Genomic DNA, 25035 nt, shown 5'->3' on the forward strand with positions numbered 1-25035 from the left:
CCGCGCTTTGAAAGCTTTGAAGATTTCGAAAACATATGATTTTTTCTTGATTGGATACACCCAACATCTCCTAGAGAAATCATCAATAAAAGAGACAAAGTATCTCGCTCCTCCTAGGGATACCACCGGTGCTTGCCAAACATCAGAATGAATCAGCTCCAATATGTCTTTGCTTTTGGCAGTAGACGTGCCAAACTTCAATCTGTGTTGTTTACTGGTAATACAATGCTCACAAAAGGGTAGATTCACTTTTGTAATCCCCGGCAACAGCGTCCGTTCTGAGAGAATCTTCATTCCTCGTTCTGACATGTGCCCAAGCTTTCTATGTCACAACACTGTTGATTCTTCCTCCGAACCAATTGATGCAACAGCTAGTTCCGCCTCTTTGTATGTTTCCCCCAACAATACATATAGATTTGCATCAACTTTTTCCGCTTTCATAACCACAAGCGCGCCTTTCACAATCTTCATGATCCCTTTTTCGATACGGGTTTTGCACCCAATATCATCCAATTGCCCCAGAGACAAAAGATTTTTTGTCAGACCCTTCACATGTCGTACCTCCTGTATGGTGCGAATAGTGCCATCAAACATTTTGATTTTGATGGTACCGACCCCAGCGATTTCCAAGGCATGATCATTTCCCATGAATACAGATCCTCCTGAGACTGGTTCATACTGGTCGAACCATTCTCTCCTTGACGTCATATGCCATGTCGCTCCTGAATCCATAATCCATGCATCACAAAATTTGTGTCTGCCTTCCGCAACTGTTGCTGCTTCGCTGAATAATATTTCACCCCCGCCTGAAGTACTGGCCACATTTCCTTGAGATCCCTTATCGATGCTCTTCGTACACTCTCTCTTGAAGTGCCCTTTACCGCCACATTTAAAGCAGTAAATATTCTTCTTCTTACTTCTTGACTTGGATCTACCATATCTGTGGCTCCCATTAGAGTCACGCTCCGTCAATCTTCCTCTCGTCATCGGTAAAGCCTCTGCTTGCTTCGATGTTGCCAACCTATCTTCCTTGTTCCTTCGACGACTCTCTTCTCCAAGAGCCGCAGTTAAGACGTCGTCAAAATTTAAATTATCAGAAAAAACATTGTTGGTAATGTAGTGACCCTTACCCGGATCACCTACTAAACAGAACTTATGCATGCAATTAACTTAATTAAACAGATATCAGAATAAAACTGCGGAATCCAATAACATTATACAATCCCAAGTAAAGGAATCTGTAATTATCCAATAATATACAACCAAATCGAATAGCTGTATAAACCCAAACAACAGTAATAAAACCTAGACGAAGCTCCAGCTGGCCAACCACTGACTAGTCCCTCCTGGATCCACCCTCCTCGTCCAATCGCAAACCTGCCCCATGGAATGGGGTGTCCAGAAAATACAGAGTACGAGACGTGAGCATAAAACGCTCAGTGCGAGAGTATGAGTATACATGCATGCAAAGTGAACTCCCTATAGACTCGAGGTCAAGGATCAGATAACAGAGACAGACCGGGCCCTGGTATGTAGCACGCTGTGCCGTCGCTTCAGGAGGTGGCTCCCATACCGAGATAACCGTGGATACGCCGGACCCAAATCGATGGAAGTCCATCCACTAACAGGATAGCTACTACAGACATCTCGAAGGAGATACAGCAAGATGCAAATGAATGCAGCATAATATCATGGCATATAAATCATGCAGTCATATAATACATGCATACTCAGTCAGGATATCTCGAACAGTACTTTCGTACCTCAAAACAGTGAAAGCTCTACCAACTCTAGGTCCACGCCTATAGTCTGCTCTACACTGCCAAATGATACTACTATCATTAAAGTGTTCTAAAAGCCTTAACTAAGCTATTGCATACTCCTAAATATTTATAGGGAGCAAAGCTATACCTTCGTCCGTCGTTAGCCCTTTGATGTCGATGCCTCCAGAACTTGGGCACGACTCCGCTACGACTACCGAACGCCTCTCCGACCTCCGGACCAAGCCTAAGAAGACTAGAACAGCTCCAAAAGGACTAGAAAGGAAAGGAGAACTCGGAATTGGCAAATGAAAGTGAAGTCTCGACCTTCTATTTATAGACAACGATCGGAACTTCCGATCCTTGATCGGAACGTCCGAACCTCGATCGGAACGTCCGATCCTGTCATCGGAGCTTCCGAAGATCCTGATCTGCCACGTGTCAAAATATCACTTGATGACTCCGGATAGGGGTGATCGGAGCTTCCGATCCAACCACACGTCATGCCTGACGTAATAACATCGGTGCCTCCGATCGCTCATCGGAGCTTCCGATCCTGTTCGGAGCTTCCGATCGTGCCTTCGGAGCTTCCGATCCGTTCGATACCTAATTCAATTAATTAGCATTAATCCTTTAATTACTCAATTAGGGCACGGGCTACTACAGGTAACATTGATGATAAGCTGATCGTATGAATCTGGTAGACTTTGAAGTAAAAGCTCCGCACGTTCTTTTTCCTCTATTTTATGCCCCATAGACGTGAGCCGAGAAAATAGAGTATTCAATGTGTTGATATGGTCGGTCATCGATGAGGATTCCGTCATCCGAAGAGTATAAAGCTTTCTCTTTAGGAAAATCTTGTTGTGTAGTGACTTGACCTCGTACAATTTTGTCAGAGTATCCCAAATAACTTTTGCGCTTTTTATTTCAGAGATACTTGACAAAACTTCATCCGCTATAGCCAAGTGCAAATTGGCAACAACATTGTGATTCATCTCGTTCCACTTTTGATCGTCCGTGACATCCGCCGGTCTATCTCCAATAGCTGCCAAGCAACGTTCCTTTGTTAGAATTGCTTGCACCTTCAATTTTCACAGCAAAAAATTGCTCCCGTTGAACTTTTTTATCTCGTATTTTGCCGTCATCTTGACTACAAGAATCCTGCCTTATAAAATCTTCAAAAAATCTTTTCTGATGTGGAAGATCAGTCAAAGCTGCAACCACAGAGCATACTCAGAATTTTAAGAAATTTTATGCCAAGGCTTTGATACCAATTGTTGGTCCCAGGTGCGGCATCACGAGATAGAAACTATGTAAATTGAAGAATAAATAGACACCAAGATTTACGTGAAAAACCCACAAAAATTATTAGGGTAAAAACCACGGGCAAGACCAAAAGATTCAACTATAATATTTGGAGAATTACAACCTCTCTCTGTGTTTCCAAAGAGACACTCACTCTTTTATACAGGAGAAAACCTATCTCACAAATATATAGAAATAACTAAGGAGAGAAGAAATGCACTCAAGAACAGAAGAATGCTTGAGGCTGAGGGATGATGAGAATGGTTAAGGGGAGCTCTATTTATAGAGCTCCCTCCCCTCGTACGTGAGTGAAGTTTCCTTCACTCTTTCCTACAAAATTTCTTCATTGGATGGCTGCCACCAGATTGGACCGATTCCTCCAATAATTCTGTTGCCTCTGAATACTTTGGGACATGCATTAAATGCATGTCCCCTGCCCACCTTTGCTGACATTATTCCAGTGCGAGAATAATTTATTCATGTTCTCATTCGCCTAGAAGTCTGCCAGAAGCCGCTATTTATTCGTGCAATCTCTTGGCACCAGTGATCACTCATGACACTCTTGTCATCTCCCAGCGTCATAGTTATCAAGCAGCGAGATTGAATATAGTTACAATACACATATGAGACAATCCATTGCAGTCCGGGATTCTCACTTTGAATAAGTTTCGTCAAATTTATGAGCGTAGAGTTTGTCTCATCTTCAAACTTTAGAAAAAATTAGTGTGTTATACATAGAAAAATCATTGACCATTACCAAGATATGCCCTGTTCCGAGTAAACTAAAGACTTGTAGTAGTCCAAACAAATCTGTATGAATTAACTTTAGTACTGTGGAGCTAGTAATGTCATTGACTTTAAAAGATGCTCTGGTTTGTTTATCAAGCTAACATGTCAAGCAAACTCTTACCTTTTGATATTTAATTAATAATTAATAATTGCTGATAATCTTGCGACAAGTTTAAAGTTTATTTTTTATTTTTTATTTTTTATTTTTTGTTTTTTGTTTTTTTTTAGATTGTTGATAGTTTTGAAGTTTGGATCATTGGATTACTCGGCTTCTTATGCCAAAGATTGCTATGTTGTCGACTTTGGGCTTGGAAACACATGACTTCTTTTGGTTCAGATTCACGTTGTATCAGATGTACATTTGATTTCTTTGATTCAAATGATACACACTTTTCCACAACCGTTCTTTATTGAGTATATATTATTGGCAAATTCAGATGTGTATCTTTTATTACATAGTTATCTGATGTGATGCTGATTAGATTGAATTTCAGATTTTTTTTTTCAATGATGCGTTACAGATCTAAACCTTCCCCTTAATAATTATAAAAAAATTTAAAATAATAAAATTTAATATGTATGTTTATGTTACATGCATAATGATACCAGCGACCCATACATGCAACAATTCGACCCACACAATAATTCGTATGTACACATTTTTAAAGTAATAATAATTAATATGTTTTAAGATATTTGACAAATCATTTAGACATTTTTAAAATTTACTAAAATATTTTTTTAGAATATTTTTATTGGAAAATAAAGGTAAAATGTAGCTTTGCCCACCCATCATCTTAATTTTTTTTTTAAAAAAACAATCAATTTTATTTTAAATATTTTCAAAAATACATTTTTTTATTTATTTACTCACCGTAATTATCCAATCATTCGGTAATTATTATTAATTACTAGTACACTAAGCACATACAATCATAATATATTTTTATGGCACATACAATCATAATATATTTTTATAGATTGAATTTATTTATATGTTTTCTTTCATTAAATAATGAAATAATGATAATTAAAAATTAATGGGACGTTGAGAATAAGAGGTGAAAAGTTTTTGAATCATAAATTATATTTTTCACTCTTAATCATTGAATATATTTGAAAAAATTACAAGAAATGGCCAAACTTAATTTTTTTAATGAGTTTATCTCTTATAATATAATAATAAAAATAAAAATAAATAATAAAATGTAAGGACATAAATAAATATATAAATGAAACAAAAGAAAATGGAAAAATAGAAAATATGGGGTGTCAGAGATCCAAGGAAGGAGAAAGGCAACATCAGCTCTCAAGCTCTCAGTCGGCTACTGCGAATGTTTTTGAGAAACAAGTATTTGGATTTCTCATCATCTACTTTTTCTTTTCTTTTCATTTTTTTACAAAAAAAAAAATTTCCCATACCTTAATGTCCAGCAGAAAAACAAAATCTTTCGATATAATTGCTGGCAAAGTGATGGATGGATTAAGCTTTTGATTTCGGAGACTTTTTTCATCCATCGGGCAACCTGAATTATTACTCATTATTCGATGCCCAATGGAAATAGAAGATCAAAAGTCCCTGTATTTCAAATCATAGAAAGGAAGATTCAAGAAACTAATCGAAAGGCCAAAATTCTGGGCAAAGGCCAGTGTTCTGGGAATTAGGAGGAAACTGTTGTGCATCGAGAAAAATATAGTCGAGATTGTATATATCTATTTATATATTAAATAATATGTTCATTAGGGTTTCTTCTTTGGGCTTTTAGTAGAAGATTCATGTCGTTTAATTGTGTTTTCGGCCCACTAGAAATCTCATTGGCAATTGGCATTACCTTTTTCTCCTTTTTTTTGTTTTGTTTTTTTCAAGTGAATATATTGCCAGCAATTCAAAGTTTGTGAATTCTATTTATAAAAGTAGGTATTGTTTTCACACGATGTAAGTTAAAAATATAGTATATATTAATTTATTAATTGTCTTCTTTATCAAATCAGATATTTTCACCGAGACTTTGACAAATATGTATCTGCATAATAGTTATAATGTTGAGAAGATAAGTTTATGGATTACAAATTTTTCTTTTCAAACGACTCCAAACATATCCGGAGGTGAATGACAGCGAAAAAAACAGTCCTCATGAGAACGACGACTAAAATGAAAATAAAAAAAAAATCGAGAGATTCTTATACTTGAGTGATGGGGTGATTCTTGAAACTTTTCATAATATAATGGGGGCTCTTTAAACGAATGGTGTCCTCAAAGATGAGAGTCAACGTTTTTCAACGAGTGATTGTTTGTTATTTTATGTCCAATCAATCATATCAATTCACTTTTCTTATGAATCTCTTGCATAAGAATAAGAAAGAGATCTTCTAAAAAAAAAAAATAAGAAAGAGAAGATAAGAATGAGTATTCTTATTTATTCGAACACGAGTTTAGTGTTTTTTTTTTAAAAAAAATTATCACTTTGAAAATGATTTTTTAACAAAATCAGGAGGGAAATGTCTAAAAATGAGTTATGTGAAAATAGTGAGTGATGTTATTTACTCGAACCAAAATTCTGACCCATCCATGCTTTGTAAAAGCCTTGATACACTAAAATTATAATCGCAATGTGATATTTATTTTGTTCTTGTTTTCCCCCAAATCCCTCGATTCATATTCCTAGATGTTCCCTCCTCGTAAATCTATATCTATATAATTATATATATAGGCACACACATATATATGGATTCGGAGCAAAATATAATTTTAAAGTCTTCTTGAAAACTCTAGCGTCAGCTATAGGGGGAAGAAGAGCGGCGGCCTTTTGCTCAATTGATCGATCATGAAAATCCAAGAGAGCTTGAAATTTAGTTCATTTACTGACAAATTCAAGCACCGATCTAAATTTCCAATGCAAGTACAATGGGTTTCTTCATCCGGGCTGAAAATTTCAACAATTGTTGGCGTGCTGAGTGCTACTGCTATTGGCATAATATTAGCTACAAAAGATAATAAATTCCGCGACTTTATATGTGTGATATTATCATCTAACGAAGGGGTTCCTTCTCCTAGGGTCTGGGCTGTACCCGGATTGCAAAATCACGGGAACAATTGTTTCTTGAATGTAATCTTACAGGTAATCGTATTCCATTTTTCAATAATAATTGAATGGTTTTGTTTTGTTCTATTTCACTTGTGTATGAGTTTACACTCTATCTATTTGCTATCAATCACGGCCTTAGTTTAGTTTTTTGTGAGTTTAGGCTCTAGCTAGCTGTTCAAGTTTTCGGAAGTATCTTGGAGAGATTTTGGAGGAATATGAACTTATATCGGTGGTCGAAGGAGGAGACGAAACTATGCCGCTGGTTAACTCCTTGACTTCATTAGTGGGAGGTAAGTAGTCTCAAGCCCAGTTTGGTATCAAAAGCCAAACCACTTTTTTTTTTATTAAAAAAATGTTTTTTTAGTTTACAAAGTGTTTGGATGGTCATTTAAGTGCTTAAAAAACACTTTTTTTAAAGTCAAATTTAGAGCTTTTTCAAAAGCAAAAAATTATAGCTTAAAAAAACACTTTTTTTTTAAAAAAATGTCTATGAAATCCAAACGGGCTCTTAGAAGCATGAAATTTAGGCCCTGATTACTTGAAACTGAACTGGGTTGAGTGCAAACCTGATAGAGAAGGGCCACAACGTATAAATTTCATAGTGCATTCTGATTGTGATTTTCATCTATAAGGTTTTGTCCATTGCGTTGTTTCAAGTTGTATTATCTGGCTGGTGTAACACACTAGTTTGCAGTGGTGCGATTTTGTCGTGATAGATTATTTTTGCTGGACCCATATTGCTTAAGGAACTTGAATATGTGTTTAGTCCACCATCCGTTTGCTAAGATATGTGAATATGCTGGATTATTATGGTTGTGTTAAAGTTGTCTTGCACCCTCATACCCATCATAGATTTATCTGTTTTGCTAGTTCATATTGATATGGCAGACGTTTAGGAAAGTTTGACAATATAAGGAACTTCTACATAGTCTCTTTTGGCATTTCTTCTTAAGGTATAATAATTAGTTAGCTTGTTTACAGGTACAAGTTTAGTAAATTTTAAAGGCTTTGATGATTGCCTGTGTTATTTGCATGCCACTTCTGCTCTGGTTTAGCTGGCTTTGACATCTTTGGTATTGTACCATTATGCCCTCTCTTAATGGGTTGATTGGGCTGGGCTGTTAATTTCTTGTTCAGAATGTAGTAGTGGCTACAAGCAAATGTGTGTGTGTGTTGTTTTTTTTTCTCTGTTTTTTTTTACGTTGACCTTTAATTTTAAATGAAGTCCTAGTTTTTTAAATTTATCCCACTTTCTTTTTTGAAGTCCATCATCAGTTTTTTTCAGTAACAGATATACGTTATTACATCTGCAGAACTGTGTACTGTACGACATAGAAAAACTGCAATCAGTCCTCGAAAAGTGATGTTTGCATTAGATCATTATCTGCCAAATTTCAATCTAACCAGACAGCAGGTGCTTTTTTCAGCATTTCACATTCTTTTATGAATAAAAACTAAATAATCCTTTTTAACTCATTTTAGTTTGAATATAGGATGCTGAGGAAGCATTTTCTTATCTTCTGTCTTCGTTGAGAGAAGAATTATCTGAACATTATGTCCCCAGTAAAAGTTCTTTATCTGATCTACCTGATTTCCCTTATGGAAGAATTATCACTAAGAGCAGTGAAGAGGAAAGCGACTGGCAAAGATGGAGGCGCGTATTTTTTGGGCCTTTTGATGGAATTCTTGGGAGCATCTTAATCTGCCAAAGCTGCTCGTTTCAGGTTGAATGGTACTAGTAAGAGTATTGCATTTCGTCATTAGAATTTCTGGAACTTACATTAGGTTTGATAACTTAGTGAATGTATGATCGGTTGAATGTCAATTGCTCAACTAAAAGCAATCAAGAGGCTGTTAGATCAGCTACAGATGTGAAATTTTATGGTTGAAATAACAAAATGAAACTGTTAAACTGTGTTTACGATCAAAACAAAAGGTGTTTGTCTCAATTTTTCATCCTGTTCCTTTGAATACATTACATATTTGTCTATGCCTTCTATCTACAGATGTCTCTTGATTTTCAGCAGTTTCACAGTTTACACTTTTCACCTCCAGTCGGCAGCGATGGTGCAATTGTATGTTGGCCCTAATTTTATTTGTTTTCCTTATTAATCTTTATTTCACTACACCTACACGGTTTTATTTTTTCTGGAATCAAAATGTAGGTGGATGGGTGTACTCTGGAGGATTGCCTTAAACGCTTTTTTGCTGCAGAATATCTCGAGAATTATCGATGCTGCCACTGTTGGCATAACGCTGCAATAAAATATGTCTGTGCTGTAGCTGGTGATACGGTAACTTTCTGTATGGCCCTTTTGCATTTTGTTATTTTGTATTAGTACCATTTTATACTCACAAAATAAGGTACATGTTGGATCCTACACTTCATTATTCAACACTTGATATTTTTATTTGGTTTCTCCCATATAATTTTGTTTGCTTCTCATAGACAGATATTGAAACACTCCAATGCTGTAGTAGGAATGATTCTTGCCACTGCAAAACTCTCTCCTCCCTTGAAGCATTTCCCTGGTCAAATACGTCTTCTCATACTTTCAAGAAACAGAGTTTGGCACGGAGTCCTAAGGTATGAACATTTCCAATCGAAAATACGTTCTATCTCAATGAAGAGGCTTATGAGTTGAAGTAGGACTTAATTCTATGGCCTTGTAGGAACTAGAACTATGAGTTATTGTTAGTGACAAACAAATTTAAGGACTTAATAAATAGGTGTACTGAAACATCATTTTCAACTTGGTTTGAGGAGGTGATCATTTTTAACTTGTCAATATCACCTTTGACCATTGAGGATAATCATATGAAAAGCTATGAATCTAGAGTAATCAGGCTGAAATGTGCAACCACTGGAATCTGTAACTGAGTCCGTGAATCAGGTCAAATGCTTGAATGAATAAACTCTTTCTGTGAAACTACGAATTACATGGACACACATGACTTTGTTACTCTTTCTTTTACACTGTTTTTGAAATAAAATTTTATGGAAATAGTATTACAACGTGCTAACTGCTAGGAATAGTATAGGACACCATTAGTTCCCACTTCTAACTGCAAGGATTAGTTTAGCCGATCATTCTCGATAGAGGATTCAATGGATTACAACTGAGCTAAAAGAAGGAAAAAATAAGGGAAACAAAGAGAAGAATATTGTTGTTTATGTCTATATTCCCATGGCTTAGTTTTATTATGTAGACTTATATCGAGGATTCAATGGATTACAACTGAGCTAAAAGAAGGAAAAAATAAGGGAAACAAAGAGAAGAATATTGTTGTTTATGCCTATATTCCTATGGCGTAGTTTTATTATGTAGACTTATATCTTGTGCGCCATATATCGCTTTTGAGAAAATTTACATGGGTTGATGAGAAATAAATTTCAGATTATGAAGATATAAAAAAATTGAAAATACTAGGAAGCGAAAATGAATTCTTTGAGGAGGCAAAAGTTTCAGATATTTGTCAATTTCGCTATTCTCAGTAAGTTTTTAAAAATTATTATTTGATAAGAAACATATATATTATTAATAAAATAGGGAAATTCAATACAAAGACATGAAAACCAGGTTACATAATATTGCTGATGGAAAATAATGTGGACTGAAGATATTGCAATGTATACACAAGAATTTTTCACCATACTTGTCTATTTTGAAATTTGTTTGGCACTTCTTCCCGTTTTAACACAATGATCTTTTACATGCAGATTCTCTGTATTCATCTGCAACGGGCTTCATTTAACTTGTTTGGGCAGTCAGTAAAGCTTCTGGTACATTGCTAAAGAGCACTAAGTTTACAGGAATTTCTTCCTAATTAATTCGTTATTCGTCTCACTGTTCATTCAATTTTGAGGCCTTTCCTCACTCGTGCCGGCTGCCTGTGTGATGTAGCAATTTTATGTATACTTCTCCCATCAATGTATTATTAACATTTCTTAGGTGCAATGATGATAATCACTTTGAACAAGTCTTAAAAATAAATTGTTGTAAAAGTTTTCCTCAGTTCATTTTGCCATCTTCTAATATTTTAGTAATCGAGAATGCATTTTTCCTTTTCCAGGGCCATCTGTCTTTTCCTTCAGTATTGGACGTGTCTCCATTTTTAAATTTTGAAGTGGGAAATGAGAAAAGAGAGAAAATGTTTCCATTTGAGCCGTCAAGTGAGAAATTTAAGCACTCCTTTCCTCATTCGAAGTACCAAAATTTGCAACATGATTTAGGAATGCCACTCCTTGCAGCAAAAAGTCTTTCGTCTGAGACAGAGGTTTACAGGGAACATGGAAGAAATGCCACTATATTCCAGGATGGTCATTATCCATGTGCTTCTGAGGAAGGATCAAGCTCCCCCAATTCTAGAAGACATTCTGATGGCAATGCTAGTTTCTCTTTGAAAGCTTCCGAGGCAGGACCAAGCTCGTCCAGGTCTAGAAAATTTGCTGAAGGCAATGTTAGTTATCTTCTCCTTTTCTGGATTACTGTTATATTTATTTAGCGTGTTATATTTATTTAGAATTGAAAGACTGATTATTTACTTGTCTAAGGTAATGACAAGTAGTAAGGCATGCCACAAAAATTTTAAAATTGGGGATGGTAAGCCATGCCACAAAAATATAAAAATTGCGGATGGATGCATGGGGTGAAATTGGAATTTCGAGTAGCATAAACTGACCCGTTGTCTTTTTTTACTTACCCATATTGCATAACATTTGAATCATGATGCTATATAGACTGCTGTTCAATTTAAAAAATTTAAGTTGCATTATTACTATCAATTATGTCTTTTGGTACTTTGACGAATAGTCATTATCCGTATGATTTTTTTTTAAAAAAAATATGTTGGAATTTTGGAACTCATAATCAGTTGGCAGGGCTACATGGGCTGTATGTATTAGTTATTTAGCTATTGAATTGAGTGCCACATGATCTCCCCATAAGGTGGTTGATATATACTCGTCCTTGTTTTATTATTATTCACGAATTGCATTTTTACGTCTGGCAAATGAATAAAGCGCCATCTTTTTGACTCTGTTCTTGTTGAATTGCATTCTTGTTGCAGTCGGGTGTTAATCTACCCTCGATGCCTTTAAAACGCCAAAATTATCGTCTAGTTTCTGTTGTGGAGCACTTTGGAAGCGAGCACGGTGGGCATTATACAGTTTACAGAAAGGTGACAGCCAAAATAGATGAAGAAGATCCAGTAGCTCTACTGGAATCTGCAATCCAGCAATGGTACTGTATTTCGGACTCAGATGTGTATAGTGTCTCGGAGAAAGATGTTTTAGGTGCAAATGCTAGTATGCTGTTTTACGAGAGAATGAGTTGACTCAAGATTTTAGATTAGCTAATTATTTTTTTTTGTTACAAAAATTTTCCGAGACGGCGGAGCGGTAAAAGATTATAGAAAAGCTGGTTGATAATGTATATGCTCAGAATCATCATACAGAAATTGGAGAAAACTTGACACACTGGTTTTTGAAGTGCTCATATGAAATATCATCCGGAGGCGCGCCTGGTGCGTAATCGCGGTGGATGAGTAAAATTTAGCTGATTGATTGAACGAGAGTCGTAAATTGTAAGGGTGATCCAATGTTGCCTTTCTTTTGTTTATTTTGCTTGTGCAGGAATCGCAAAAGAAGAGTACATTGAGACTTGAGTAAACGTCCATTTGTAATACTTTCCATTATTTATTTTATTATTTTATAAAAATTAATAACTTAGGCTATAATATCCAAAATCGATTCGGTTTTAATCGTGATAGGTGAAAGAGATTGTGTCACGAGAACTTCAATTATGGTATTAGGAGTTTCACAGCACAAATATTATTAATTTTAACAAAGTTTTCATAAACTTCTGTTTTCTACTATTTGACTCTCTGTATTATATTTGATCAATGTCTGAGGAACACTCGAGCATCAAAGAAAATTAAAATGTAAATAAAACTCTTTCAACAACAACTAAATTATTATTACATGTTTCCTAACAACAAAATCACTTATGGATACGGTGTTGTATACTGCAGAGGATTCAAATTAAAAAAAAAAATATTAACAGTTTGATCTCGATCTTACATGCACCATAAGCTAATATTTCATATCTGTGGCGACGTACAACAAATAATATATCTCGCATGCTTTCACAAGCACGTACACTGACCCAAGTCCAACCCATATTTATATATTTATATTTAATACTTAATTAATATTTATGCATAGAAATGGAAATCGAGTATATATCAAGATTTATGAATTATTATAAGAAAATAATTAAGTATAGTGGTACGTAGAGTTTACAAGTTATGGATGGGGGTTTTTCTTCGCGCAGGAGTGTAATCCATGACACCGAAATCTTGGTCCATTTTGTTTGGCATCTCATCTTCTTCTTTTCTTCCATTCGTATTTACGTCCGTAAGCTCTGTTAATCGAATGCGATTCTTTAGTACTACATTTCCTGCCATACAAACTGTAAATTAACTCCATAAAATTAATACTTGGTAAACATGATACAACATTAATGAATTTAGTAACGTTGTATGGAACCGGGTACATGTGAGATTTATTATTATTGTTATTATTATTTTGGTGTTTGTTAGAGTTGTATCTCGAGCATACGAGACTTTAGTGTCAGAAGAACCGTAATTTGTTAACAATTAGCTGCTACAACTTGCATATATATATATATATACCTAGATAAATATCCGTTAAAGCTTGGAGCAATATTTTCGGAAAGAATCTTTTATCGTAATTATAATTAGAGAACACAGAAATTTCTGTGAGACGTCTAGCTTGCTAGTTAATTTATATTTAGAAAAAAATTATCTTTTTTCATTGCAATATGAATCGGATAGACCATATATATCTCACGGACATTTTACATGAAAACCAAAATATTTGTATATCATATATATATAACTCGGATTGGTTGTATAATTTATATATATATATATATATATATATATATAAATGTTGTGTATAAAAGGCATACATGATCATTATTAAGAAACTAGACTGATCATACCTTGAGACTTAGCATTGATTGAGATGAACAAAATCAAGAAAAGGATGACGACGAGAAGGAGATATTGTTTGGTTCGCCAAATAGCCATCTCAAGAATATTCATTTGGCGGTACTGAGTTTTAACTTAAATATGTAGAGATATTTCAGTTATATATATATGTGTCTGAATTCTGAAATGAAATGTCCTTTTTTTTTATTTATAGACAAACCAAACTTATAGTAATATTAATAATATGTCGGGAAGTTTGCTGTCAGCAAATGAATAAGATATTTAGGGCCCTTTTTCTGGGACATAGAATTCCCATCAGTGTTTGCTCACTTTCTTACATACAATAATTCTTTTGCGCGCATTTGTTTGCTCGACAGACTTACGCACAAATTTGACAAGTAGAAATGCCTAGAAAAATATTTCTAAAAAAAATTCTGTGAAATCATGATCGATAAAAATAATATTATTCCTTATAACTGTACCCTTTTCTTTTTCATTTAAAAATAATTTCTCGCCTGAAATTTTTATTTTTTTAATCTATTCAAATTGTTCCCTTGTTCCCAGCACTAGGTGAGCTACGTGATGGCTGACCAGAGAGTGAGTAGAGATTTTTCAGTGTATAATTTGACTTGTACATGAATTGAATGAGTAATTTGTTTTTCACAAATTGTAGGATATGTAAAATGATCATGAGTTGAGATTATAATGTAAGATTAACTGATTAAGTGTGTTTCGTCAAGTAAAATATTTTTGCTAACTACAACGATTATATATAAAATCAAACTTTTTTAAGACGTGTATTCTTAATATATTGACTTGAATCCTTATAGTATGTGATATTGACTTCGATTCCAATCATCAAACCATGTATGTATATAAATTACGACATAACCTGAATAGTTTTAAATCAAATTCACATGGAAGAAGACCCATCCTTCCCTCGTGGGGGAGATGATCCATTTTGGAGAAAAAAGCCATCTTTATTATGTGAGGTCCAAGCATGGCTCAATATTCCTTTCTATGCTCACTTAAAAATCCACACCATGGTTTCTTGGTGGCTCCTTTGGAGTATATATCATTCTTGCCATTGGGATCCCACCAGCTGATTATTATTTCATACTTATATAAGATCATTGTGAATTGACTTGGATACACGAGATACGAAACATCATACTCCATAAATTAAATTAAAATTAGATCATTGGATTTGCACGACGATATTATCTTTATTTAAACTATATGGGGGTGTTCTTAAGTTTATTAAGTGAAATGGAATTAGTTGAAAAGGACAATTGGAGACATGGGCCGTGCGCTAATTATCGGGATAAGGCATCTCGAAAGCGCCTATTTTCTACTGTGAAAAATCACATGGCTTGCCTCGCGGACGATCTTTTCTTTGATAAATAAAATTGACCCATAAGATGTGACTTTGATTTTTATTTTGTTTCGTAAAATAAATCCCAACTAAAAGAAAATGTTTAAATGACAAATTATGTTACAAATTAAGTAAAAAATATTATCCTTGATTGGTATATGATTTTTATCTATTATTTTCTTATATTAGGAGTTAGGACAAACCCCACCCTAATTAAATTGTCATCAAAGACTTCTACTTTCAGTTATCTATGGACTATGATTACTTACACGCACGCAATTTTTTCATTTGCAGATGCCTTTTTTAAAAATAAACAAAAAAAAAAAAAAAAAAAAAAACAAGTGCAAAACAACGGAAAAAAGGTAAATTTTTTCCTCCAAAGTTCGGTTTTAATTTTGAGGAAAAAAATTACCCAATTGAAGTTACAAATGAAAAGGTTAATTAAACTTAATTGAATATATTTATAAAAGCTAAAATAACTAATATATCGATATAAACAGTAATAAAATCATAATATTAAATTGGTTCAATAGATTATTCTATTCAATTTACAGCTTATGCACACCCATTAGACCATCACAATCACAAAATATCTTGGCATTCAATCACGTACATATCCACAAAATATCTTGACATTGAATGCAATCTGTTTTTGTTATATGAATAGAAAACTTAACAAAAACTCTGATGCATGCATGATAGAAAATAATAATAATAATAATAATAATAATAATAATAATTGTATGAGTTGGTGACATAGCCACGTAAGGTGGATGTTTGACTAATAGTCATGAGTTTGACCCCTATCAATATCTTGGCAAACACTTGTATGCAACCGTTGCACGGGTCATATTCGTGTGACGGGTCTCTTATATGGGTTATCAATTAAAAAGTATTACATTTTATGTCAAAAGTATTACTTATTATTATAAATATGGATAGGGTTGACCCGTCTCACGAATGAGACCGTTGCACAGGAGTGTTACTCCAATATCTTATGGGACAAGTCTGTAGTATAGAGCTTGTTCAACGCAATTTACTTAGTTAGTGTGGTTTGCATGTTATTACATTACCTCGTGAGTTTATTGTTTCAGTGCGTACCGAATTTTAAACAAACACACGATCCGTTTGTTTTCTGATGAAAGAATTTTATCTTTATGTGAGATCGAAATATACATTAGCTATAACTATATTTCTGGATCATATCTGTGGAAAGAGGCAATACAAGAGAAAAGGCCAGGTTCGAACCACGTCAATGGAGAGCCCGATCGACAACAAATTTCAGACATATTCTGGAGTTGATTAGGGAAATGTTTGGAACGATATTTGGTTGGGGGGGGGGGGGGGGGGGGGGCCATCACGTGCCTGGGATGGGATTGCGAATCCTGCAATGTCGCATGCTTTGTGTTGTGCGACGGACTATTGGTCAATCACTTGGTCACTATCACATTTAATGTATGATCTTTCTTGCTCCTTTGTATTGCTTTTGCAACTTGTCTCGCCTTATATTTATTTCCTTGCTTTGGCCCCTATGCCCCATCATAAACATTAATTCTACGTATTATATTATATATGATATTGTAGATATTTTACTTCGGGTTTCATCATTAATCCAATTCGAAATATATAGTTGGAGACCAAAGTTATTGATATCTTAGGAGACTTGTGAATATTTCAATATTTTATTAAAACGACATTCGTTCGTTTTAATCATGTTCGACCCTTGAATATGTATCCCTAACTAATAGCACTACTCATATATATAGAATATAGATATATCATCTCGTAGGGCATGGAATTAGTGTATCTTGTCGCAACATGGAACTATATGTACATGAATAGAAAGGGCGTTGTTTTCTAATTGTTAGTTAACAAGTTTTCTTTTATAAATTTCAGCCGACAAAAATTGTTTTCTTTTATGAGTTATCTTGTAATTTCATTGCCTAATGACTAATTAATATTTTGGCATTAATCGATATACTCCTACGGTTTCATGGTTTTGTATTTCCATTGCCAATAGCTAATTAATGTTTTGGCACTTATTAATATACTCTTGTTGGAAACAAGAAACTTGTGAGAAAATATTGAAATAACCTAGTTGTAATGGACATGTATGCACATTAAGCAAGGGGAAGTAGCTGGCAAGCGAAGGCATAGTTCCTTTTCGTTATATGATATGGGTAAATTACTCTAGAGCTTGATTGCTGGATCTGCATTCAATGGTATGATATCTCTACTGCGTACATAAGATAGAAACTGAGAAGGTAGCTCCTCGAGAAGTGTCTGAACCACCGAACCGCCCCCGTCTGCATAGAATCAACCAAGAAATATGCTTTGATTTTCGTGTCTCGGATTGTTTATTGATTTACAAATCAAGATATTTATATATACACTTACTTTGCAGCACTTGACGCATTGGAACAAACTGAACTATATCTCGTGTAGCTATCCTTCCGGTTGAACTCTCTAATCGACGTCCATTGTCAGCATCAAGAATCTACCAACTCCATTAATGATAATCAAAATACTATTTTTGTGTTAGAATTGTGCCTGGAAAACATTATTCAAGTAATTACCTCCATTGCTTTGAAATCTGCACCACCAACTCCAACAACAAGGATTGAAAGTGGGAGGTCAGATGCCCTGACAAGGGAATCCATGGTTTCTTGAAGATCAGTTATTACACCATCCTACAGATTAAAGTTGATGGAACTTAGTATCATGAATGCATCTACAAATGATTTTGCTAACGAATAATGGGAACCATATGATCATACCGTAATAATCAGTAACACATAATATTTAGAATGGCCGCAAGAAACAGATTGCATTGCTATCTCAGCGGCTTTATTTATCACTTGGCCGAATAGTGTTGGTCCTGCAAGAACAACATTATGCAAGACACTCGCATAAGCAGCCATGATACCTTCAACGCCTTCTACCTGCACCAAACCTAGGGTATAATTCATATTGCAGTAAATCCCCTTAAAGAGGTATCTATAAATATAGAAAGTACATGATGTGTCACCTCAGAATCGGGCAGACTCCCATTCAAGTTGAAACAATGACAGATTGAGCCGTTGGGAAGTCTACCACCAAATCCCCAAGCATTAAAACGTCTATCCGAATCATAGAATTGTATGACCTCCCCAACCTCCAATATAGCCTAAAATCATGGTATAGCAGCATAAACACCAACTCAAATCCAAATGCAACGTGAAAGGAACACATACATGTGTACGAGCAGATTTATTAGGATGTATCAACATTATAATAAAATCAAAGAGTTCCCGTTTCAGTGCAGCACTTTAGTTGTAGCCTGTTTCCTTTAGATACCACCATTTTCAAGTTTATTTTGATGTCACCACTCCTACCTTAACAACTAGCAAGTGCGCTCTGTTATTTTCTAGTTTAAACAAAATATTATATAAAGATGAACTTAATGTAGAGGATATTTTTTAATGGTCATTATGATCCATAAGACAGTGTTTTGGTCCAAGCCCATAAGTTTTCTGGCACTCTGCTAAGTGCCAACAAATAGATAAGAGGATACAATAAATCTATTCAGTATGAAAAAGTCAAGCCGTAAATCACATAAAAATAACTAGTTGGTATCCAAAATAAAGGCACATTTGGTCTTGTGGTTACCTGCTGGTAAGCATTCAGGTGGCCTAAAGGATGAATGTAATGCAGAGAATCTGGACTCTGCGGATTTCCATTTGAAGCTTTCAAGAGTTAAACCAAATGAGTTAAGGAACTCCTATAAACATTATAGAGGATATAATTAATAGGAAAGAGTTTTAAAATGGAAGATTTGGCTACCAGTAAAGTCAACAGAAACCATGAAATTTAGTTCGAATCCACTGGAGATGTAGTCGAGGAAGCTGTAAATTTGTTTCTCAACATATCTTTCAATAAAAATTTTACTCTGCAGAACCTAAATTAAATACAAACGTCAAAAATTTAGAATTTTTCTACATGCAACTTCGTGGATCCAGATATGTACTAGAGGAGAATGAGAATACCTTTTCGTGGTGCCTTAATCCAGAAGATGGAGATATTAAATTTGCACCAGCTTTGCTTTGGTACAGGGTTTCCAACTCAGAAATCGATTTTTGTAATTTTCTGTTTGAGAAAAAAGAGAAGATATTGTATGATAACCTAGAGGAAGGTGGGAAAGATGGACATGCAAAGGAAAATATGAAGATTCAACAAATACCCAATAAGCACATGATTGCCACTGCTATTGAAATCAAAGCACTCAATCAACAATGGGTTCTCCTGCAATGCACACACTTGCTAAGAGACAAATGGAATAGAAAAGGCATGGTATAAATTTTTATCAGCATTTAGATCTCATTTCTGAAGTAAAAAGTTTATAATGTTAATAATCTGGCTCAATATGAATGAGATGATGCAATTCAAATATATCAAAATCTGATTTCTGATAGACACAAAATTAAAGGTACCAGAATGCAATTTTCAAGAAGATACCTTGCTCATGAATTGTTGCATGGTTAGAGAGACAGATTTCCAAACAGGATTCAAGTTGTTGTTCACGACTTCTGTCTTACAAATTGGAATAGAACCTCCAATCTCCACGAACCTAGAGATTCTTAAGAAAGGATCCTGAAAATAATAAACGATAAATACTATGAGAGTATAAGATGCAATTTGTTGAAAAGAAACCAAATCTTCAACGAATAATGGTTCTCCAAAATACTTACACTTTTGGAAAATAAGTCCTTATTCTCAAGATTCTTGCCATGAAATGTCATCTCCACAACATTCCTTGAAGCAGCTGTCTCCTCTGCATGAACAATAAGTGTCCCCAAGATTTTTAAACCATGACCGGCTTTATGAATATTCAAGGTTAAACTCCGGTCCCGTTTAGTCACAATCTGTCACGAACATTGGAAATAATTAGCCTACACAAATTATTCACAAATGAAAATTTAATGGAGTACAAGCAACTCACCTCTGATACAACACAACTTGCTTCGCCGAGAAAATCTTGATCTTTTAACCGCAGCTCCTACAATTTGTTCAAAAGAAATTGAAAGTTAACCTTCGGAGCTTCCTTTGTTTTTCATTGACACTTCTGAAAAATGTGTGTTCAAGCAAATGTTATGATTCTGAAAATACATCTTGACACTTCTTCTATACCGAATTAACTTTTAAGTAACAGCAATAAAAAGGAAGATTCATCTATGTTCTAGCAATAGATAATGCAAAAATGTCTCTAGCCTAAAACTAAATGCCTTTACAAATGATAATTTCATCAGTCTGAGAATATCAGTTTGAAGGTCCTCATATAGCCTTCTAACAAAGTTATATACCAAAATCTTATTGTGGTGACTAACGGTTCTTACATCCCCGGCCATTTGGGAAATAGTACACTTGTCTTAATTCCCTAAACAATCTAAAAATGGATTTTATACTTTTCATATGAGAAATTAGAAAGACAAAGTAATCAACACAACTTGGCCACAGACAAGCATGCACATCTTTATAGTTCTTTACTCTTACCATTCACTTTAAAGACTCGGTTAAAAAGATCGTGCCATGCAACGCACTTCTTAAGTATGAAATTCCATTGAAGATTCTCAAATCATTTCAATATGCAAAAAGGTGAGCTAAGTAAAATAATCCTTAATATCAGGAAACTCAGCATACCTTCACAGGGACATTATGGTATTTTGTGTCAACATCATACACGTGAAAGCTGAAAAATAGTCATAGGTTGGGTGAAATAATCTTTAGAAGGAAAATTAATGCAAAAAAAAAAAACAGTATGAAAATTCAGAGAGAGATATATATATATGTGTTGAGATACTGAGAGTATTGTAGCATACATCAATGTTTGAACAGTCTCGAATTGATAAGTAATATTAATCTTCTGAACCCAAGCAGGGTTGAGATTGTTTAATATTACTTCAGTTCGACCAAGTTCCTCGAGTTTCCCATCTCTTCTCTTGGAGTAAACCACAGCCATGGGATCACTCTGCAAGAAATAAAAATTTGATCCATCAATAAAAAAATATTACTATCATCAACACTTTTAAGACTGTTAAAAGCTATCCTTTACCTTTGATGTGATATCACAATCAAGAAGCTTAGAAGCCGAAAGAGATAACTGCAGGTCATTCAAACATAACAAAATATTGGTTAAAACAAGTCAAATTAACTTCCATGCAAATTACAAGAGAAATGGAACTGATCTTAAAAAACGAGAATCAAAATATATAGCAGATTTTGCACCTCGCCTTAATTGTGGAAACTATTGATTTCATATTTGATATTCAGGGAAAAAAATTAGCATTCTTGAACTACTATTGCCTCATCAAAATCTTATATTATCGATATTTCATCATTTTTTAAGCCCATGCAAACAGTGTATAACAAACAGTAGTTTATTTTCACGAGTTTTGGATATTAACAATACTCAGCCCTCTTGTTTTAATAGATTAAGAAACAACCAAGTCAGTGCAAAAAAGAAGAGTAGCAGTACGAGACAATAAAAAATCATATTACCAATCAGAGTATCATATCAGAGCTCTACAACACTCATCAGAACAAGACTTCATGAAGTCAAGTTTTATATCAACCCGATCAGAAGACTTCATGATATCAGTAGACTTCATCAAAGGATCAATCAATGAAGTCTCAAGAGCTTATCAGAAGAGATCAAGTCAATCAGATTAGAGAAGTCAACATCTATTAGAAGAAGCGACGTTATCAGAAGAAGGCTTCAGTTGATCGGAATAGTATATCAAAGAAGACATCTCATGGCCTGCCGAACCTAAACAGTGACTCGCAATCTTAACGGCTATCAGATCAATAGATCAACAAAACACTTGAAAAGCAACGGTCATATACGTACTAAGAATTAATGAGCATTTGTTGTAGTTCGCCGGAAAATAAAGTTGGAACAAGGATTAGTTTGTGACATATCTATTGGCAAAATTTGTGGCAGATTGGAAGATAAAGATTTCTGAGCGTTGGAGATTCAAACGCTAAAATACCCACTATTGGGTCATTTACTGTGGTTGATTAGAAGATGATCACAAGTTGAAAACAAGAAAACAAAATGAGCAAGGGGTCTAGAACAACAAAGATACGATCAGAAACCCAAGGCTCTTTAGCTTGATCTAGAACAACAAGGATACGATCAGAAAACCCAAGGCTCTTTAGCTGATCCAAACACACTCAAAACTTATAATATTTCGATAGTGTATTATGTTGTATAAGCAAGCCAAATAGTTGCAGCACTGTTGTAACCTAGTTGTAGCCTCACTCGTAAGCCATCTTGTTGTGTGTTCTGGACGTTGAGCGGATCTGAGGGTCAAGTAAACCGTCCTGTCGTGTGGTCGTTGGAGCATGGTCATGCAAGTTGATATATTTTGTTTTTTTGTTTTAAAATCTTGTTAGAAAAAAAAATCTGGGCGTTGATCTACCCCTTCGTGGGCACTACCCGAAGGGTAACATCCAATGATGCCCAAGGCACCAACAATATCATCTGTCCTCTGTGAGGGAAGGGTAGCATCCAACAAACCAAGGCACCAGCATTATCATCTCTCCTCTGCGAGGGGTAGCATATCCCCAACCCCATTGTTTAAAAACGAAATAAACATAGGAAAACAAGCCAAAACCCACAACAAACAAACAAATCACTGGTACATCGGAAGCGAATGAATAAAAACGGGTCTGAAATCAACCATTAAAGAAAAAGAAAAACTGCGTTTCACGCATAATTTATTTCAAAATTAAGCATCGGCACCAGAATGAACGAATTAATAATCCACACCGATACCAATCACGTTGGGGCCGTGCATGAGCATGGGTTTGTTGTTAACGCTTACAGTACCTGTATCGGCATGAAAAGGGGTTGTTGACCTCTGGCCTTAAAGAAGAAGTCCACCGCGTCGTTACGCCCCGCGGTGGAGCAGCCACCGGCGCCGGTTCCGCCAATCGCCTGCTTACCACCTTTAACATCAGAAATGCAATTGCCCATGGCGTCGTCGAACGATAAGAGTATATATATGAATCTGCCCTAAAACCTCCAATCGTTCGCAAAAATCACAGGTTTGGAGTCCGCACAATTAAAATTTTATTGTAAATGAACAAAATATGTATGGATATACTATGAAACGCGTATCTGTATCAGTATATGGAAATTTGCATAAATTTGGAAATATAGTAATTAAATATATGCGCTCCTTTTCAACTACCAAGCATGCACACCATAATTAAATTAAATTTTATTATAAAAGGTTTGAATGCTTAAAAAATTTATGTAGTTTAATTTCCATGTTATTTTCAAAATTGATGATATGATGATTTAAATATTCAAAAATTTATATTAAGATGAAAGATATGTACTAATTAAAAATCTTTTGAAAGCAGATAAAAAGATATGATATTTATAAACAAAATACAAATTAATAACTTGGTTACACTATATTTTTTAACATTCTTAATATAGTATAAATGAAAATATATTTAAAATTAGTATTATGTTGCGTGTTTGTATGATCCATTTTTTTAATGAAAAAATTTGTAAATTTTAAAAAAGATAAAACTGTAGTGTTTTCGTAAACAAATAATAACAAAAATGCAATAGATATAACAATTTCACCACGAGTGACATTTTAGTAAATATAAAAACCATTGTTCTAAAAAGGGCGAAAAAGCGTCGCTTAAGCGCGATTAAGCATGAAACGTGAGCAAAAAATTTCGCTTTGGGCAAAAGCGTGAAAAAAAAAATTTGGTTGACCATATTAAGCACAAAAAATGAGAAAACAAAATTAAAAAAATAATATTTAAGTTTAATTTTTATTTTTTAAATATTTTTAACCTTTACATTTTATTTTAAATGATAAATATTTAATAATATGAGGATTTTTTTAAAAAAAAGCATTCAACGAGTCAAATTTAAATTTTCCTCGTACATTTTTTTTCTTTGCGAATAAGAGATAAAACCTGACCTAACACAAATTTTACTCAAGATAATTTGTTATTTTTAGACTTACGTTTTTTTATAACTTGAAAATTTGTGTATTTATTCTTAAAATCTTTAAGTTTATAGGTTAGTTATTCTATTAATTAATTTAACTAAAATTATACTAAAAATAAAAAACATTTTTGTATGCTTAAACTTATTCTAAACTCGCTTAAGCTTATGAAGCTTGAAGCCTGACTGTGACACTTTGTCATGATTCGCGCTTTTTAGAATCTTGATAAAAAGACCAAATGACATAAGTAAGTGTTATTTTAATAAATAAAAACATATCAAATGACATAAAGTGAATGTCATTTTGGTAAATATAAAAACATATAGTGGCTAAAAAAAGTGTTAGCATCGGTTTAGAGTGTAGAGGATGGGTGAATACACTTAAAAATTATTCGAATGAGCTGAAAGCGAATTCAATCAGTTTGGTGATTAAATTCTAAATTTATCTTGGTGTCTGATGCAAATTGACAAACAATATTTGTGCGAAAATATGTCAAAAGACAGATTCTAAACACTTGATGAAAATGTGTATGTACGGTCCATAGAATGTATGTAAACTCTGATGAAAGACACTGTGAGATGTTTATGAATGTTCGGAGATTACAATTACTCTTACGTCACCACTTCTTCCTCCTCGGAATTAAGGATATCACTAGAAACCTTTGAATTTTACAAGCAATTTGCAAAACC

The 25035-nt window shown here is 34.3% G+C and overlaps 2 protein-coding genes and 1 non-coding gene across 4 annotated transcripts; 1 reads left to right on the top strand and 2 right to left on the bottom strand.

The window, feature by feature from the left end:
* Positions 1 to 5263: 5263 nt before the first annotated feature.
* LOC140893678 (small nucleolar RNA snoR99) lies at positions 5264 to 5379 on the bottom strand. Its single transcript, XR_012153271.1, has one exon. It is a non-coding gene; the product is annotated as a small nucleolar RNA snoR99 (small nucleolar RNA).
* Positions 5380 to 6458: 1079 nt separating this feature from the next.
* LOC140890071 (ubiquitin carboxyl-terminal hydrolase 27) lies at positions 6459 to 12663 on the top strand. Of its 2 annotated transcripts, XM_073297828.1 has the most exons (11): positions 6459 to 6973; positions 7101 to 7230; positions 8254 to 8354; positions 8434 to 8664; positions 8947 to 9015; positions 9106 to 9234; positions 9390 to 9527; positions 10662 to 10724; positions 11015 to 11114; positions 11193 to 11401; positions 12011 to 12663. In XM_073297828.1, the coding sequence occupies exons 1-11, from the start codon at positions 6680 to 6682 to the stop codon at positions 12275 to 12277; spliced, it is 1731 nt and encodes a 576-aa protein (XP_073153929.1). In that variant the 5' UTR covers positions 6459 to 6679; the 3' UTR covers positions 12278 to 12663. The 2 variants fall into 2 exon arrangements, with proteins under 2 accessions (XP_073153929.1, XP_073153928.1); XM_073297827.1 differs by having other exon boundaries at positions 11015 to 11401.
* A 4714-nt stretch (positions 12664 to 17377) lies between these two features.
* Positions 17378 to 23422, bottom strand: LOC140891203 (protein BONZAI 3-like). The gene is made up of 16 exons (XM_073299569.1): positions 23200 to 23422; positions 21421 to 21468; positions 21188 to 21336; positions 21009 to 21057; positions 20311 to 20367; positions 20060 to 20233; positions 19827 to 19961; positions 19552 to 19613; positions 19358 to 19457; positions 19155 to 19269; positions 18981 to 19057; positions 18361 to 18498; positions 18110 to 18274; positions 17909 to 18022; positions 17730 to 17829; positions 17378 to 17638 (listed from the first exon to the last, which is right to left on the bottom strand). The coding sequence occupies exons 1-16, from the start codon at positions 23344 to 23346 to the stop codon at positions 17523 to 17525; spliced, it is 1746 nt and encodes a 581-aa protein (XP_073155670.1). The 5' UTR covers positions 23347 to 23422; the 3' UTR covers positions 17378 to 17522.
* Between the last annotated feature and the right edge of the window lie 1613 nt (positions 23423 to 25035).

Source organism: Henckelia pumila, chromosome 3 (genome assembly GCF_033568475.1).
Source record: "Henckelia pumila isolate YLH828 chromosome 3, ASM3356847v2, whole genome shotgun sequence".
In the NCBI taxonomy this organism is placed as follows: domain Eukaryota; kingdom Viridiplantae; phylum Streptophyta; class Magnoliopsida; order Lamiales; family Gesneriaceae; genus Henckelia; species Henckelia pumila.